This window comes from Oncorhynchus keta, unplaced genomic scaffold (genome assembly GCF_023373465.1).
Source record: "Oncorhynchus keta strain PuntledgeMale-10-30-2019 unplaced genomic scaffold, Oket_V2 Un_contig_2440_pilon_pilon, whole genome shotgun sequence".
NCBI classification, from domain to species: Eukaryota; Metazoa; Chordata; class Actinopteri; order Salmoniformes; family Salmonidae; genus Oncorhynchus; species Oncorhynchus keta.
In genome coordinates this window covers 175220-192500 of record NW_026283886.1, presented here as the reverse complement: position 1 = coordinate 192500, position 17281 = coordinate 175220, and the positions used below count along the sequence as shown (strand labels likewise).

Genomic DNA, 17281 nt, shown 5'->3' with positions numbered 1-17281 from the left:
TGTTGTTCTCCCCAACCTCTCTGTTGTCCTGGTTATTCTCTGTTGTTCTCCCCAACCTCTCTGTTGTCCTGGTTATTCTCTGTTGTTCTCCCCAACTTCTGTTGTCCTGATTATTATCTGTTGTTCTCCCCAACTTCTGTTGTCCTGGTTATTCTCTGTTGTTCTCCCCAACCTCTCTGTTGTCCTGGTTATTCTCTGTTGTTCTCCCCAACCTCTCTGTTGTCCTGGTTATTCTCTGTTGTTCTCCCCAACCTCTCTGTTGTCCTGGTTATTCTCTGTTGTTCTCCCCAACCTCTCTGTTGTCCTGGTTATTCCCTGTTGTTCTCCCCAACTTCTGTTGTCCTGGTTATTCTCTGTTGTTCTCTCCAACCTCTCTGTTGTCCTGGTTATTCCCTGTTGTTCTCCCCAACCTCTGTTATCCTGGTTATTCACTGTTTTTCTGCCCAACTTCTGTTGTCCTGGTTATTATCTGTTGTTCTCCCCAACCTCTCTGTTGTCCTGGTTATTCCCTGTTGTTCTCCCCAACCTCTGTTATCCTGGTTATTCACTGTTTTTCTGCCCAACTTCTGTTGTCCTGGTTATTATCTGTTGTTCTCCCCAACCTCTTTGTTATCCTGGTTATTCCATGCTTTTCTCCCTAACCTCTGGTGTCCTGGTTACTCCCCGTTCTTCTCCCCACCATCTCTGATGTCCTGGTTATTATCTGTTGTTCTCCCCAACCTCTCTGTTGTCCTGGTTCCCTCTATCTCTGCAGGGTGATGAAATGGCCATGCCATCAAGCAGATGTCAGAGGAGTGAACAGTGCCTGTAGGGATAATAGGCAGGCAGGCAGGCAGGCAGGCAGGCAGGCAGGCAGGCAGGCAGACAGACAGACAGACAGACAGACAGACAGACAGACAGACAGACAGACAGACAGACAGACAGACAGACAGACAGACAGACAGGCAGGCCCTGGAGACAAACCAGCCCAAGCTAGTCTGGCCTGGCCTGCATCAGAGGGGATTGGGTTTGGCCTTTGTCTGTCATTGATACCCTCATAAACACAGAAATAAATAGACTCCAACACATGTACAAGTGGTAATGTACTCACAGATGCAGACAGTACAAACCACTGTGCAGGAGACACGCAAACACAGAAACATTAGCAAACACATGCAATTGCGTACACACACACAAACACAAACACACGCACGCCCGCCCACACACTCTCTCCCTGTGGCCGGCACACTTGAGAAAAACTGTAATTAGAGCAGCTGCAGCACATCCTTTGTCCTCTAAACATTGGCCACTGAATGAGGGACACACACACACTGCTGCAGGCCTACACACACACACACACACACACACACACACACACACACACACACACACACACACACACACACACACACACACACACACACACACACACACACACAAAACTCAGGAGGGGCAGAGTCCTGTGATCTCTGACACACGGCTGGCAACGGAGAGGACCCCAGATGTCTGCCTCGCCCCGTGATACATACACACATTCCCTCATCCTGTCTTTGTTCCTGCAGCACAACCATACACACACTCTCCTAGAGTACTTACACACACCATTCACACACTAACTATTCACACACACATTCTTATTCCATCAACATTCATCCATTAAATGATGTGACGAATGGCCAATAACACTACCAAACACAACCTAAGTATTAAGCACAAACACTGGACTCGACCTGGAGTGAAATGCACCTACTTTCCCACAAGAACCGGGTTAACCAGTTGAGTCCTGATCTTTCTAAATCTGGAGACCAACCCTTCTATTGACAGTATCTCTACACAGTAATCAACCACACCTTCCATCAGCCTGACTAATAGGCTGATCTCCACAAAGGCTGCTTTGTCGTTGTGTGAGAAGAAGGGAGAGACATTACAATGAACTTTTATCAGCAATTACGGTGAAAGTTAGACATGATGGCAAGTAGATGACATAACAGCCAAGTGCTATAATGACATTCTGAATGGGGAAATGAGAGTGTTGTCAGGCCTAGTAGTTTCATTCTTACTGCATAATAAATGCATTGTGAGCGTAAAACACAGGCCTTATTTCATTGTCTCTCTCTGTGTTATACAAGCATCGTTCATATACTAAGGTATCATCCCTGTTAACAGAGCTAAACAGATGGCAGAGACGACCATGAAAAACGTCTTGCTCAAGTGGAGTTGCAAAACTCTTCAAACTCCAGTCCAATGTTGGGCTGGCAAGGCCTCCGTCCGTGTTAGTGTTGGCTTGTTTGGGTTTCCCAAGATAACATTTTCATATACAACACACCACAGGCCTGAACGGCAGACACACCCTGTGAAACTTTGACCTGGTTCTATTTAGACAAGCTATTCGGGTTGCGTTCGGGACCGTGTAACATTGCAGAACACTTAGAAAGAAATGTGCTGGGGAGAGCAGACATGAATCTCTGTCGTGTAGAATTGAGAATCAATTCAGCTCAACACGATACATATCTGAAACAATCACTCAGATCTACACATCATCTGCAACTATTTTACCTCTACACGACATATCCATCTGCAACTATTTTACCTCTACACGACATTTCCATCTGCAACTCTTTTACCTCTACACGACATTTCCATCTGCAACTCTTTTACCTCTACACGACATTTCCATCTGCAACTCTTTTACCTCTACACGACATTTCCATCTGCAACTCTTTTACCTCTACACGACATTTCCATCTGCAACTATTTTACCTCTACACGACATTTCCATCTGCAAGTCTTTTACCTCTACACGACATTTCCATCTGCAACTCTTTTACCTCTACACGACATTTCCATCTGCAAGTCTTTCAACTCTACTCTATAAGTAGGCTGACTCACCACTATACAATATATCCATCAACAACAATCTTTCAACTCTACTCTATAAGTAGCTTAACTTTCACCACTACTCAATATATCCATCAACAACAATCTTTCAACTCTACTCTATAAGTAGGCTGACTCACCACTACTCAATATATCCATCAACAACAATCTTTCAACTCTACTCTATAAGTAGCTTAACTTTCACCACTACTCAATATATCCATCAACAACAATCTTTCAACTCTACTCTATAAGTAGGCTGACTCACCACTACTCAATATATCCATCAACAACAATCTTTCAACTCTACTCTATAAGTAGCTTAACTTTCACCACTACTCAATATATCCATCAACAACAATCTTTCAACTCTACTCTATAAGTAGGCTGACTCACCACTACTCAATATATCCATCAACAACAATCTTTCAACTCTACTCTATAAGTAGGCTGACTCACCACTACTCAATATATCCATCAACAACAATCTTTCAACTCTACTCTATAAGTAGCTTAACTTTCACCACTACTCAATATATCCATCAACAACAATCTTTCAACTCTACTCTATAAGTAGGCTGACTCACCACTACTCAATATATTCATCAACAACAATCTTTCAACTCTACTCTATAAGTAGCTTAACTTTCACCACTACTCAATATATCCATCAACAACAATCTTTCAACTCTATCCTGACTCACCACTACAATATATCCATCAACAACAATCTTTCAACTCTACTCTATAAGTAGGCTGACTCACCACTACTCAATATATCCATCAACAACAATCTTTCAACTCTAATAAGTAGGCTGACTCACCACTACTCAATATATCCATCAACATCAATCTTTCAACTCTACTCTATAAGTAGGCTGACTCACCACTATACAATATATCCATCAACAACAATCTTTCAACTCTACTCTATAAGTAGCTTAACTTTCACCACTACTCAATATATCCATCAACAACAATCTTTCAACTCTACTTATAAGTAGCTTAACTTTCACCACTACTCAATATATCCATCAACAACAATCTTTCAACTCTACTCTATAGTAGCTGAACTTTCACCACTACTCAATATATCCATCAACAACAATCTTTCAACTTTACTCTATAAGTAGGCTGACTCACCACTATACAATATATCCACCAACAACAATCTTTCAACTCTACTCTATAAGTAGGCTGACTCACCAAAAACCTCCCCACTCATATCACATTTCAGACATTTTTAACACTGAATAATAACGCTGACTGAATCCCACTCTGGACCAACACTACCCACGTCCCCCCTCTCCTGGGCTTCATCCCTGACCAATGTGTGGAGAGCTAAAGCCTGCCCTGGGACCCGAGGCCAAACGTATTCCACCCCCTCGGCTCCTGTCAAACCCGCTCTTCTTCTGTCTTCCCATTTTGTCTTTGTCGAAAAGGAGCAAAAAAAAAAGTCATTTTTGAGTCAGAGGGCTGGAGAGATTGCAGTCTTTATCCAGAAGTAATGTTTTGTGGAGTCACCTCTTTCTGTTGTGTGTGTGTGTGTGTGTGTGTGTGTGTGTGTGTGTGTGTGTGTGTGTGTGTGTGTGTGTGTGTGTGTGTGTGTGTGTGTGTGTGTGTGTGTGTGTGTGTGTGTGTGTGTGTGTGTGTGTGTGTGTGTGTGTGTGTGTGTGTAGACAGCACTTTTGGAGTTTGAAAGTCCTTGTGTATACACCATCTTTCTGTCTGTCTCATCGACTCACGGACCTGATGATGGAGCCACGTGCATTTCCATTAGTAGGAAAATACCATGTGGGCTTTGAGGCATTAGATGTGTGCAGTCTGAGCAGCCGAGCCTCAAGTTGACAAAGGTCTTAACCTGAGACAAAGCTTCTAATCAGTTTTCTGGCTGGTTCAGATATAATAGAAAAGACTTCATAGAAGCAGTCTCCATAATCCAGGACCTGCAAACCAATGATAATACCTGTTCCAGACAGTCTTGTCACACTTGCTGTGGTATAGTGGCTCTATACCACAGCAACTACAGAGTAAAAACATAAACAGCATATCATTTATCATCTGTTAAAGCATGCTATGTATTTCTTGGGAAGAATACAGAATTCCTTGCAAGTAGGCTACTATCTGTTCCATACAAGGCAGTTTATGCCATTCTATTTTTATGTATTGTTCAAATGATGACACTTATTATTGATAGTGTTGTGTGCAATCCTACTGTATATCATGCCATTGTTGGCACAGACATCCCACTCATCTACTGGGACAAAGGTCAAATCCCCATCTGGGCTGTGCATCTTCACAGCTGTCTCATATTGGAGCCTATTCTATGTACAGCACAGGAGGTTGGTGGCACCTTAATTGGGGCGGATGGGCTCGTGGTAATGGATGGAGTGGATTAGGTGGAATGGTATGAAATACATCAAACATCTGGTTTCCAGTTGTTTGATGCCTTTGCATCCTCTCCGGCCATTGTTCTGAGCCATCCTCCCCTCTGCAGCCTGTGGTGTACAGTAAGAGATGACATGAAACAGAACCCTTCTCTACATTCAAAATAACAGCCTAACAAATAACAGCAAAAAGCTTCAGGTTTTTAACGTCCTTCGTTTCATATTCTGTTGTATCTTAATAGATTTCAGTCGGCCATTTTGACAGAAGACTCCGCTATTAACTTTGTTTGGATATTGACTCCCGTTCATCTATGGATTCTCATTCCCCGTAAAAAGAAAGACCAGCATCACAGGAATATGTTGCCAAGATAGGAAATATTTTATTACAGAGAAAAAAAAAAAATTTCTTCCAAAATATAGAAATCTGTACAACTTTCGCACAATCAATTTACATGAACTGTACAAATTTACAGCAGTTCATCACGACATACCCAAGGAAAAGAAAATGAACACAATAAAGATGTACTGACATGAAATCACAAGGTAGAGTAGACAGCTTTTCTTCTTGGGTACGCTCAGATTTTTTAAACGTTTTTCTTGTTTTGTAAGTTTTTAAAAAACAAAGGATAAGTCTATCAGTACAGGGCATGGAAACTGATATTTCTTTTACCAAAACAGATTGGTCCTTGCCAACACTCCCATCACAAATGGCTTCACTTACGAAAATAGTTATCCGTGTTAAAACTAGGAAATGCAAAAGAAATACATCCAAACACCTCAAAACAAATGATTGGCACTTCCCATTGTGTAATGTTATGCATGTATTCTACCATATGGTGTACAATAGCAAGAGATTATAGAATATGTAAAACACCCTAAATGTGAAAGTGGCAATAATTCTAAAATCATTGATGAATCATTGATGACTATTCCCTTCCCGTTTCACGTCTTAACATGCACAGCTTTTCCAGAAGGGTTTTTATTGAATGTCCCAGGCTTTTCTAGAAGGGTTTTTATTGAATGTCCCAGGCTTTTCTAGAAGGGTTTTTATTGAATGTCCCAGGCTTTTCTAGAAGGGTTTTTATTGAATGTCCCAGGCTTTTCCAGAAGGGTTTTTATTGAATGTCCCAGGCTTTTCTAGAAGGGTTTTTATTGAATGTCCCAGGCTTTTCCAGAAGGGTTTTTATTGAATGTCCCAGGCTTTTCTAGAAGGGTTTTTATTGAATGTCCCAGGCTTTTCCAGAAGGGTTTTTATTGAATGTCCCAGGCTTTTCCAGAAGGGTTTTTATTGAATGTCCCAGGCTTTTCTAGAAGGGTTTTTATTGAATGTCCCAGGCTTTTCTAGAAGGGTTTTTATTGAATGTCCCAGGCTTTTCTAGAAGGGTTTTTATTGAATGTCCCAGGCTTTTCCAGAAGGGTTTTTATTGAATGTCCCAGGCTTTTCTAGAAGGGTTTTTATTGAATGTCCCAGGCTTTTCTAGAAGGGTTTTTATTGAATGTCCCAGGCTTTTCTAGAAGGGTTTTTATTGAATGTCCCAGGCTTTTCTAGAAGGGTTTTTATTGAATGTCCCAGGCTTTTCTAGAAGGGTTTTTATTGAATGTCCCAGGCTTTTCTAGAAGGGTTTTTATTGAATGTCCCAGGCTTTTCTAGAAGGGTTTTTATTGAATGTCCCAGGCTTTTCCAGAAGGGTTTTTATTGAATGTCCCAGGCTTTTCTAGAAGGGTTTTTATTGAATGTCCCAGGCTTTTCTAGAAGGGTTTTTATTGAATGTCCCAGGCTTTTCTAGAAGGGTTTTTATTGAATGTCCCAGGCTTTTCCAGAAGGGTTTTTATTGAATGTCCCAGGCTTTTCTAGAAGGGTTTTTATTGAATGTCCCAGGCTTTTCTAGAAGGGTTTTTATTGAATGTCCCAGGCTTTTCTAGAAGGGTTTTATTGAATGTCCCAGGCTTTTCTAGAAGGGTTTTTATTGAATGTCCCAGGCTTTTCTAGAAGGGTTTTTATTGAATGTCCCAGGCTTTTCTAGAAGGGTTTTTATTGAATGTCCCAGGCTTTTCTAGTCCCAGGCTTTTCCAGAAGGGTTTTTATTGAATGTCCCAGGCTTTTCCAGAAGGGTTTTTATTGAATGTCCCAGGCTTTTCTAGAAGGGTTTTTATTGAATGTCCCAGGCTTTTCTAGAAGGGTTTTTATTGAATGTCCCAGGCTTTTCTAGAAGGGTTTTTATTGAATGTCCCAGGCTTTTCCAGAAGGGTTTTTATTGAATGTCCCAGGCCTGAGTTTGGTAATACATTCCAGAAGAGACTCCTCGCATCTCAAAAACGTCACAACTTCAACTTCACATATTTAGTGCATTTTATGTGCTATTACCTCCGACTATTCAAAAACACTTTTCACAACGTTTCTGAAACCTATGTGCGCAAAGGCTGAATGGATGCATTTACAGATCCGATATTGTGGACTAAATCCAATTGTTTTGGTGGTGGTGTTACTGTTGAGAAAGAGATCAAACAATTTCGGCTTCGTTTCCTTTTTGGTAGGTCTAAAAATGAAGTCTGTTCAAATTGGGATAGATGATCAGACTAGGGAGAAAGGGAGGGGGGGATGAGATGCTACACCTCTGTGACTTTAAAATACATATAGCAAAAAGAGGGACAACTTGCTACGTCTGAAACACAGACCAATCTCATAACAACATCGATAGCTGCCATAATCGAAGCAATAGAGGAGCTGCAAGGTTTTTAAAAAGCTGGTTTTCAACCACAACAACAAAGCTCTGGGCTCCTCTCTCAGACATGTCCATCTGGCTCATGTGGAGACACTGCTTTTTCCACAGATTGATGAAGGAGCACCAGGAGAAATGGAGAGAGGGAGGACAGTGAGGAGGAGGGGAGTGGATGAGGGAGGATAGGGTGTGCAGTGCATCAACAACCACAGATCCATTACCCATGATCCTCTGTGCTTAGGGAGCTTAAAGCAGCACATGTAGGTCTGATGGGCTGGTGCCCAGCCTGGCCAGCTTAGCGGATAAAAGCCCCGAAACCCCACAACCTGTCACATCGTCTGTCTGTGGCGCGGCCAACCAGGAGTGAGCTATAGAACGACTGACACCACCATCGTCCTATTGCACCCATGTAAACTAGTTCAGTGCTCAGCCTAAGAAACAAAGAAACTTGGACTGTGTACCGCCACTTCCTATCCTTTGACTCCTCTTTGTTGCCTGTCTCTATGTGGGCTCCCAGTGCAGACGGAGTGCGCTGAGTGCATGTGCTGGCTTTGCTCTCCACCGCCAAGAGGGGGTTGGTTGGGTGGAGGTTAGTTTAGAGGGGGCCGGAGGGATTGTAGCTGCCCTGGACGAGAGTATCCGGCTCTGGCCCCCCGCACCACCTCCATTCCCTCCCCTGGTGCGAGGATAGACGATATGTGTTACTGCTTGCTCCGTACTGCTATTGGGGGGAGGGGGTTGGCTGGTTGGTTGGCTGGCTGGGGGTGATATGTGGCACCAGAGGGGCTTCTTGTGTCTGTCTGCCCTGACAGGGACACCTCCAGAGAGGGTCCAGCAGCACCTCGACCCAGGCTGGCTAACATTACGCTGGTTCTCTCTCGGTTCTCCAGAGAATGGCTCATAGGTGTAACATTGAAGTCCTACGTTGGGCAAAGCACCCCTCACCCAAACTGAGAGACAGAAGAAAGGAGAGGTGTTGAAAGCCTTGGACCCAGTCAGGGGCGTACAGACTTCCCTTTGGCTACACTCACACACCCCTCGACAGCTGCAGAGAGATCTATCAGAGTTCTAGAAGTGTCTCAAATTGCCATCTGTGTGTGTGTGTGTGTGTCGGGGGGGGCTTCCGAGAAAAGTGCCTTACAAACGGACAACAGACGCCTAACCTGTCACAAACCGCACCTACCTACCAAAACCTGAACGGATCTGAATGAAATGCTTACATTGTGAAAACTTTTTAAAACCTTCAGAGTTACTCTCCCCAATTCTATAGAGTGGGGTCTAGCCTGACGTAAGAGCTGTGAGTAATTTACAACAAAAAAAAGGAGGGGAACTCATGAAAGATGACATTGGAGCGAATGGAATGAAGATGGATTTCTCTAGAAGTACACATCCCACACAATCTAAATGTCAAAAGTGCATTCAATGTCATTTCTTCTGACAGGGCCACAACAACCAAAACAAACGATCCAGATTTTGGTGAAAATATAGTGCCACCTATGCTACACTTTGAATTTGGAGAGGGCCAAAGGTCAGGGTGGGGATGGAGGGATATAAACAAAACGAGAACTTGATTGTGAATTTCAAACCAACATTGATCGAAGGGGAGGGGACAAATACCCAGCCCTCCCCAGAAAGCTACACATACATGGTTGGGAGTGTTGGTGGGGTGCGCTGTGACACATTACTGTCCTTAGCAACAGGTGTCACAGCGCATTCCACTGCACTTCCATATGGAGGTGGAGGGGCTTCCTGAAGCTCGACACTGGTATATGGGGCAGCCTCTGGGGGTAAAGAAATACCCTGTGGTCCAAAAACTGGGTTTTAGAAGAAAATTACTTAGGGCGTTTCCCCAGAGACTGACCTAGAAACAGGCACAGTCCGGACCTCAGCCCCTAAACTTCCTTCCTAGACAGGAAGTACAACCAATAACAACAGGAAGTAGATAAAAGGCTGAAATTTAACGGTATGGTTCTTGACAGCAGTTCCTTGAAGCTTTTGAGAGGGTGGTGGGGGTGGTGGTGACATGGTACCCATTGTAACCACGTGGAGAAGAAAGTGCAAAGTCAACAATGATAGACCGGTGTAAAAAAACGAAAACAAAAAGCAGCCCCTTCTCTGCGCTGTTTCTCTGTTCGGTTTCTTGGTTTGTTTTAGCTGCCCCCAACAGCTCCACGCTCCACACAGTCCTCTCCGCGGGGGGAAAAACGAAGCCTCTGGTAGATCCCACAACACAACATAACAGACTATGGAGCGAGGAAGGAGAAAGAAATATCAAACCTACAAGGTTTCACCTGGACGATAGGCCACATCCTCTGCCTTTTCTCCTCCTTTTTTTCTCTTTTTCATTTCATTTCTTTTTAGCTTTAAAAAGGTTCGCCATCGACCAACTAGGGCGAAACCCACGACCCGACGTGGCGGGTGGCAGCCCTTAGCTGGACATAGTCATCATGTTGTAGGCTTTGGAAGGGCTGGTCCTACCCAGCATCCCCGCCGCCTCCTTGCAGCTGATGTGACTGTCCACCATGGGGGTCGAGGTGACCGCACTGCCTCCCGACGGCGCCGGGGCTACCGGCTGGGACTCGTAGAGCACGCAGATGGAGCCGTCCTCGCCAATGCGGTAGGACACCTCGAAGGGGTCCACCCAGAGGGTGAGCTCACTAGGCAGCAGCAGGTAGAGCTGATTGATGGTCAGGCCGATGCGCTGGCCTGCCTGCCCCACCAGGGGATCCATCTTGTGGTTGATGCGGATGCAGCGGTAGCCCGAGCCCTTGCATGGCCTGTCAGGGAACCAGTGGTGCTTGTATTGCTCTGTGGAGAAAGAGAGAGGAGGTTATTATCGGGTTACCATGAGTTTCATCATCATTGGAACACTATTAGGTTACCATGGTATTGCTTGTATTGCCAAAAAAGGGCACAGAGGGGGTAACTGTTGTTCTTCGGTTACCCTATAGTAGAGCCTGTGTAGTTCTGTATGAGGAGACAAGAGAGAGAGGGAGAGAAAGAAAGAGGGATAGATGTAAGAGATGCTGTCTGGTGTTTACAGGTGAGAGCCAGTAAGCTAAATCTCTGCTACTTTCAGACGTCTATCTGAGGGAGAAGCAGGGTGCAAAGCTGTCTGCACCTGATCAGCCTTAGTTCCTAGTGTGTGTGTGTGTGTGTGTGTGTGTGTGTGTGTGTGTGTGTGTGTGTGTTATGCGAGATAAGGATGCATGTGCTTTGATAAACATTGAATATGGTCATAAATTGGGACATAAATGTGATTAATAGCATGATAATAACTGTATGAGGTATAGTTGGATTTTAAGTAATTGTATCGCAAATCAAACTATAATCATGTTTTATTTTATTATAGAGTTGCTGGAGTCTAAGGTAATACTGGTTGATGATGTTCACATAACTAATCTATCACCGTTATTAGTTTAGATGTATCTTTCGATTGTGGTATGGATTACTTACAGATAATAAATGACATGATTCCATGGAAAATGGAAGGAAAAAATGATTGTTTATGTTTTACTGTGCTAAACACCTCCCCAATAATGATTGTGGAAAAGTAAAGGTTTTATTCCTTTGTAGGTAATACATGATTCCATTGGAATATCTTACCTGCTTTTTTATCAGAGATTTCTATTACCATGTAATGAAGCATCAACTATTTATATTGGTATTTGGGTTTCCACTTACTAATGTGTGTGTGTGTGTGTGTGTGTGTGTGTGTGTGTGTGTGTGTGTGTGTGTGTGTGTGTGTGTGTGTGGTATGTGTGTGTAAAACAGACTGCTGACAGGGCGCAGTAATAAACCATAACAGTCTGCTTATGGGGCTGATAAGCAGCAATAAACCGTTTGTCGCTCTGTAACCGGAGCCTACGTGACACACAGCAGAGAGAGAGAAAGAGAGAGAAGTTTGATTGCACAATCCCCTTCTGGCCGAGTGGCACAAAGTCCTCCATCGAACAGAGCGGAGCTGAACAACAACACTGAGGTGGTGAAGTCCTGGCCAGCAATCTGGGCTGGAGAACTCCCCCTCTTAAAGCCACACCGTCCCTTTAAATATGACGAGTGTGTCCACATACCCGTTGGTGATTCACTGTGATATCATTCATATGGTATATCTAAAGGGGCGTTAAGTGACAAACTAGGCTGGAAGAAGAGAGAGAGAGAGAAAATAGGTCACATTACTCATTTTATGGAGAACACGAGAAAGAGAAGAGTTCTCATTCCTTCCCCATTAACTCATTTTAGAAGACGCGCATGACTGCTGCTTTCATCGTATAATAGTAGCCTAACGGGGAAGAATTAAATTAGAAAACCGCTTCTCAGAAGTCTAAATTAACCTAACACCTCTAACAATACTCACATTTACTGTGTCTTGCGTGTGTTGGTATATATACAGTATGTATGTGTGTTCGATATGCATCTGTGTGTGCGTGTGATACCAATCATGCTATTTTCTCCACTTAAGACTCCTCAGTATCGAGTTACCCCATTGGTGCATGGTGACTAAACTGTCTGTGCTGCCTGCCTGTCTGTTTGCCTGTGAAAAGCCTCTGAACTAGGCCAGAGCCCGGAGAACACCTGTCCTGCACAACACCCCTGGTAGATAATGTCTCCTTTGTGTTATCAGTAGAACTCTGTGTACTGCACCCTAATGGAGGCCTTGGCACTCGTGAAAAAGCACCAGGCAGCTATGATGGGGCTGATCTTTTGCACCACAAAAGAAACAAGGACTCCGAGAACAGTCAGAGCAGAGGGGCCTATTCTAAAACCAGGGAACTGGGGAAGAAGAGAGGCTCAAAAAGTAAACAGATGAGTTTCAAATATATATTTTAAATAAAGTAGTTCTCCAGTGCTTCTTTAAAGCCAAGTGCCCTAAGGATATAATGTGGCAATAAAATGTGTGGAGGCTTTTTATTAAATACACATTTGGATTTGTTTGGGGCGCTATTGGGTGATTTCCACTGGTCTGTGGTGGTGTGGTTGAGGGAATTATGGCAGATTCAGATTGAGTCACTGCTCAAACCTTGGTTAAGCAGGTGACTGGTAAACAGGAAGTCCAAATGGTTTACTAACTAGTTAGACAATGAGCACAGTTTCAATGTGGATATATACAAACAAAGCCTGTTTATTGAACACACAGACACAATACGCTGTGATAATGAAGCTGTAAGCAACAGTGAGATTGCTGGCCTACTTCAGCAGCGGCAGGGGGGCTTCACAGAGTTTTTTATGTCACTCAGGAAGACAAATGAAAAATGGGGGTGAAGGAGGAGGACAGCCACTTCACAAAGCCCCTTTGCAACTTGTTTTATTAGATAATGTCCTTCCTACACTCCTCCCCCTATGATATCCTCTTCCAGCCTCAACCCCACCGCTACCAACCCCCCACTTACCCTCTGACGGCGGCCATTTTGCTCCATCTGCCTTCAACTTTGGCTGTTTACAAACAGTGCACTGGCCTAGAGCTATGCTCAGACTACAGCTTCCACTCATTTTCTATGCAAATCCTGCACAAACAAAGCCACTTCCTTGGAAAATGTTTAGTTGAAAATAGCATTGTAAAATAAGAGTTTGTTGAATAGAAATAAACAATTCTGTAACCTGATATGCTAAATGTGTAGCCCACATCCAAAACGGCTCTAAAATGATATGAATTTGAACGTGAACGGCTTTGCAGATGACACAGCTGTTGAAAAACATGTTCAAATTGAGGTCATGGTGTAGGTGTTCAGTGTTTAGAGGGACAGACACTTGAGTTAACTGGCAGACCAATGCCAGTTTTAGACTGTTAAAACTGCCTGTATATTTACAACAGGAAATATAAATAAAAAATAATGTCAGTGGTTTGTACAAAAACAAATGCAGTCAATAACGCATAGTATAGTGGCTGTGTCGATCAATGTATGTGTCCTTATTACAGTTAACGTTATTCACGGAACTAGCATGTCTACACTAGAACATATTGTAAAGAAATACCTTTCCTTTACTCATACATGTTCGTCAACGGCGGGAATCTATACGGGCTATTTATTCTGCATTTGTTATTTACCTTTTGGTTCTCTAACTTCGATTCGATTGAGGCTCGCTCAAGAGGATCAAGTAAAACATGTAGGCGGCTATAATACTCTTATAACAAAGATAACCAGAATCCTAGAGGTCTGTTATTTTCCTGGTCGAAATGTTATAACATACCTTTTTTTTGCCTGCTCAAATTCATATCAACCTACGTTTTATTGTCTGCATTACGTAATTCGATAGACTAATTCAATTCACCGGGTACAGATTTCTCCCATCTTTATGTTAATTAAGAGTTTATCGACCAACTGAACTGGTACTATCGAAAGGTGCACTTCCTTGTTGGAACAAATCAAATCCGGTTTTATTCCACGTTATTACATTGTAACTAACCCGAAACATGAATTAGGCGACGATGTATCTGAATAGAACATGGGTTGATTCGATCGATTGAATATTGTTGATTGAAGATTGTTGTTCACCTTATCTATTTTTGTCTTTTTTTCCGTGCGCAAATGGTCGGGGGGCGCTTGTGTTACTTTGTGAACAGAGACGCAAATCCCCTTCGGAATGGGATTAAAGCACAACAATTCTTTAAAATCATATTCTTAACACACAAAATGACACAACACCAACAGAGGTCATAATCTAAAGTAGCCTTGGAAACGTAGGACAAAACGAGAAGCACATGTCTTACCTGACAAAATATCCTGTAAACTTGCGCTGAATGATTGAAGCTGTCTGTCATTTACGTGTCCTTTTATCCGCAGAAATCTCGACAGAAACCCGACCGCGGCGCTAATCTCTGGTTTCATCGTTCCCCGAGCACAAAGGGTATGCATTGAGAAGGCAACTGCGACGACGATTCGTGCGCTTTTCCTACATATGATTCCGAAAATGATCCGTTGTTTTTCTCTCCACGTTCGGATAATGATCCGTGTCTTTCGCTTGTTTTATTTCTCTGGCGCCTATGCTGGTCATTTATTAGTCGAGGTAGGGACGTTTCGGAGGGTACTACGTGTGCCAGGACGGTAGAGTGTGGTGACGGCTGTTGGTAAATAGAGGGGTCTTTCTCTAGGATGCCACGTTGAGGCACCCTTTCAATGTCACTTTACTTTACTCCACCAGAGTGAACGAATGTGTTGGAGGAAAGGGGTTTTATATCGCCCCCGCCGTCGGAGGAAAGCGACAGCGCGCAGCTACAACAACAACAAAAAAAGGCTCGCCAATCCCGTCCACCCGACAGCCTGACGAGCCCATAGGAGGAGTGGACTGTTCGCCTCAACGCTCTGAAAATAAACAGACCACGTGAGAGAAAAATACAAGCATGAAAATTAACCCCTTATATTGTGCTCCCATCGAAAACAACATCTTGCACTGGGTTTTCAGTTATTTCATCAAACGGACAGAATAATTATGGTTAGGTTCAATGTGCATTAGTGCGTAATTAAGCACACAATTTTGGATACGGTTATGCTCATGATTGTTGGTATTCAAGGCATGCTGTACATGTTGTTGTCATAGTTGCTCTTGCAGGCCATTGTTTGAATCTAGTGTCTGTAGTATAGGGGTTTACCATAATCACTTCCAGTAATTCCCTAATACACACAAATGATAACAGAGTCAGACACAAAATGACGTATTTCAAACAGGTTGATCCTCTCTCCCCTTGGTTCCGCTTTTACTGAACTAAACTCTGGCTTTGGGTTCCTTTGCCAGTGGAGGTTGGTGAAAGGAACTATAGGAGGACAGGCTCCACTGGTCGTCAGTGAATGGGGATTCCCTCATACAGGATGTGTCACGACTTCCGCCGAAGTGGGCTCCTCTCCTTGTTCGGGCGGCGTTCAGCTGTCGACGTGACCGGCTTTCTAGCCATCGCCGCTCCATTTTCATTGATCTATTTGTTTTGTCTTGTTTTGCACACCTGGTTTGCATTTCCCAATCACACTGCATGTATTTATTCCTCTGTTCCCCCTCATGTCTTTGTGTGATATAGTTTGTGTTACGTGTCATGTTTGATGCGCCAGACTGGTGTTCGTATATTCCGTGTTTTGTCACGAGGTATGTTGTTTTGTTTGAACATAATTATCGTGACTGTTTGCGCGTTTTGCACTTTTGCCAATTGGCTGGAGGTGTTGATGCCGTGGCGCCCGTCTGTTGGTTTCTCCTGCCTCAATAAAGTGTGCACCTGTTCACAACTCTGCTCTCCTGCACCTGACTCCGCTCCCAGTACACACACATCTGACAGGATGCATCAGCAATACACACTTTTCTGAGTTTGACATACACTAACGTGTGTGTATGACTTTGGGTATTCCACATTTACACTGCCTGTAAATTAGGTACAGAAATGACACAAACATTGATTTACAAGTATTACTGGGAGTAGGCCAATACCCTTTAGGTAAATTCTTCTTGATAAAAAGAAAGATGGAATTCTTTACAAGTATTCCTGGCTAAATGGCTTACGGTGCCACAATTCATTTCAGAGAGAGACATCATTCACACTAATGGCCTTCAGCGCCACAATTCATTGCAGAGAACAACATCATTCACACAATGGCCAGTCTTTATTCATTACAGAGGAAAAGAGTGAGAAATTTCTACTCACACCACATGGGGGAAAAGACACATATAGAGACAGAGAGCGAGGGACAGAGACGTTAAGCTAAAGAAGGCTGGAACACGGTGAGAGACGATGTTAATGAATACCCAGAGCTGAGGAATTCCCCTGACTTTCCCTCTGAGATAAAGAAAGTAAAAGAGAGACAATGAAGATTGGGAGATGGGAGTCAAGGAGTGAGAGAAAGTATGAAAATATCAGGTGGCATACTGTCATGTTTATACAATCCTTAGGTGCAGCCAGAAGTGATGGGGGGGTCTATACTGTTACATATCACAATGTTATTTTTGCACGATATTATATTGATATTTGACTCCAAGTATAGAATAGACTTTGCTAGGTAACGTTAGCTAGCTTTAGCCTGCTGTACCTGCGCCAAAACTCTGGTGTTTTTCAACCTATAGTTTGTTCTCCATCTTTAAAAAAATATAGGGAGCCATCATGATTTCAGCACTTTTATTTCCATGACTGATCAAAACTAATTTTCTCATGCTCTCTCGTCTCTCTGCAGCAGACATATAGTGAAAATATGTTTGGCACCTAAGTGTCGTGATAATATTGTATTGTGAGGTCCCTGGCAATTCCCAGCCCTAGTATCCAGCCACTGGCGGAGGCTGGAATGTGTTGCCAGATGTTGCCAGACCAGGGCGGGGTATCCTGCCCTAATGCTTTGCCTGCCTACA

The 17281-nt window shown here is 43.3% G+C and overlaps 1 protein-coding gene across 1 annotated transcript; it reads right to left on the bottom strand.

Moving 5' to 3' along the window:
• Positions 1-7297: 7297 nt before the first annotated feature.
• Positions 7298-15123, bottom strand: LOC118380730 (protein BTG1). Its single transcript, XM_035767711.2, has 2 exons — positions 14673-15123; positions 7298-10771 (listed from the first exon to the last, which is right to left on the bottom strand). The coding sequence occupies exons 1-2, from the start codon at positions 14815-14817 to the stop codon at positions 10392-10394; spliced, it is 525 nt and encodes a 174-aa protein (XP_035623604.2). The 5' UTR covers positions 14818-15123; the 3' UTR covers positions 7298-10391.
• Between the last annotated feature and the right edge of the window lie 2158 nt (positions 15124-17281).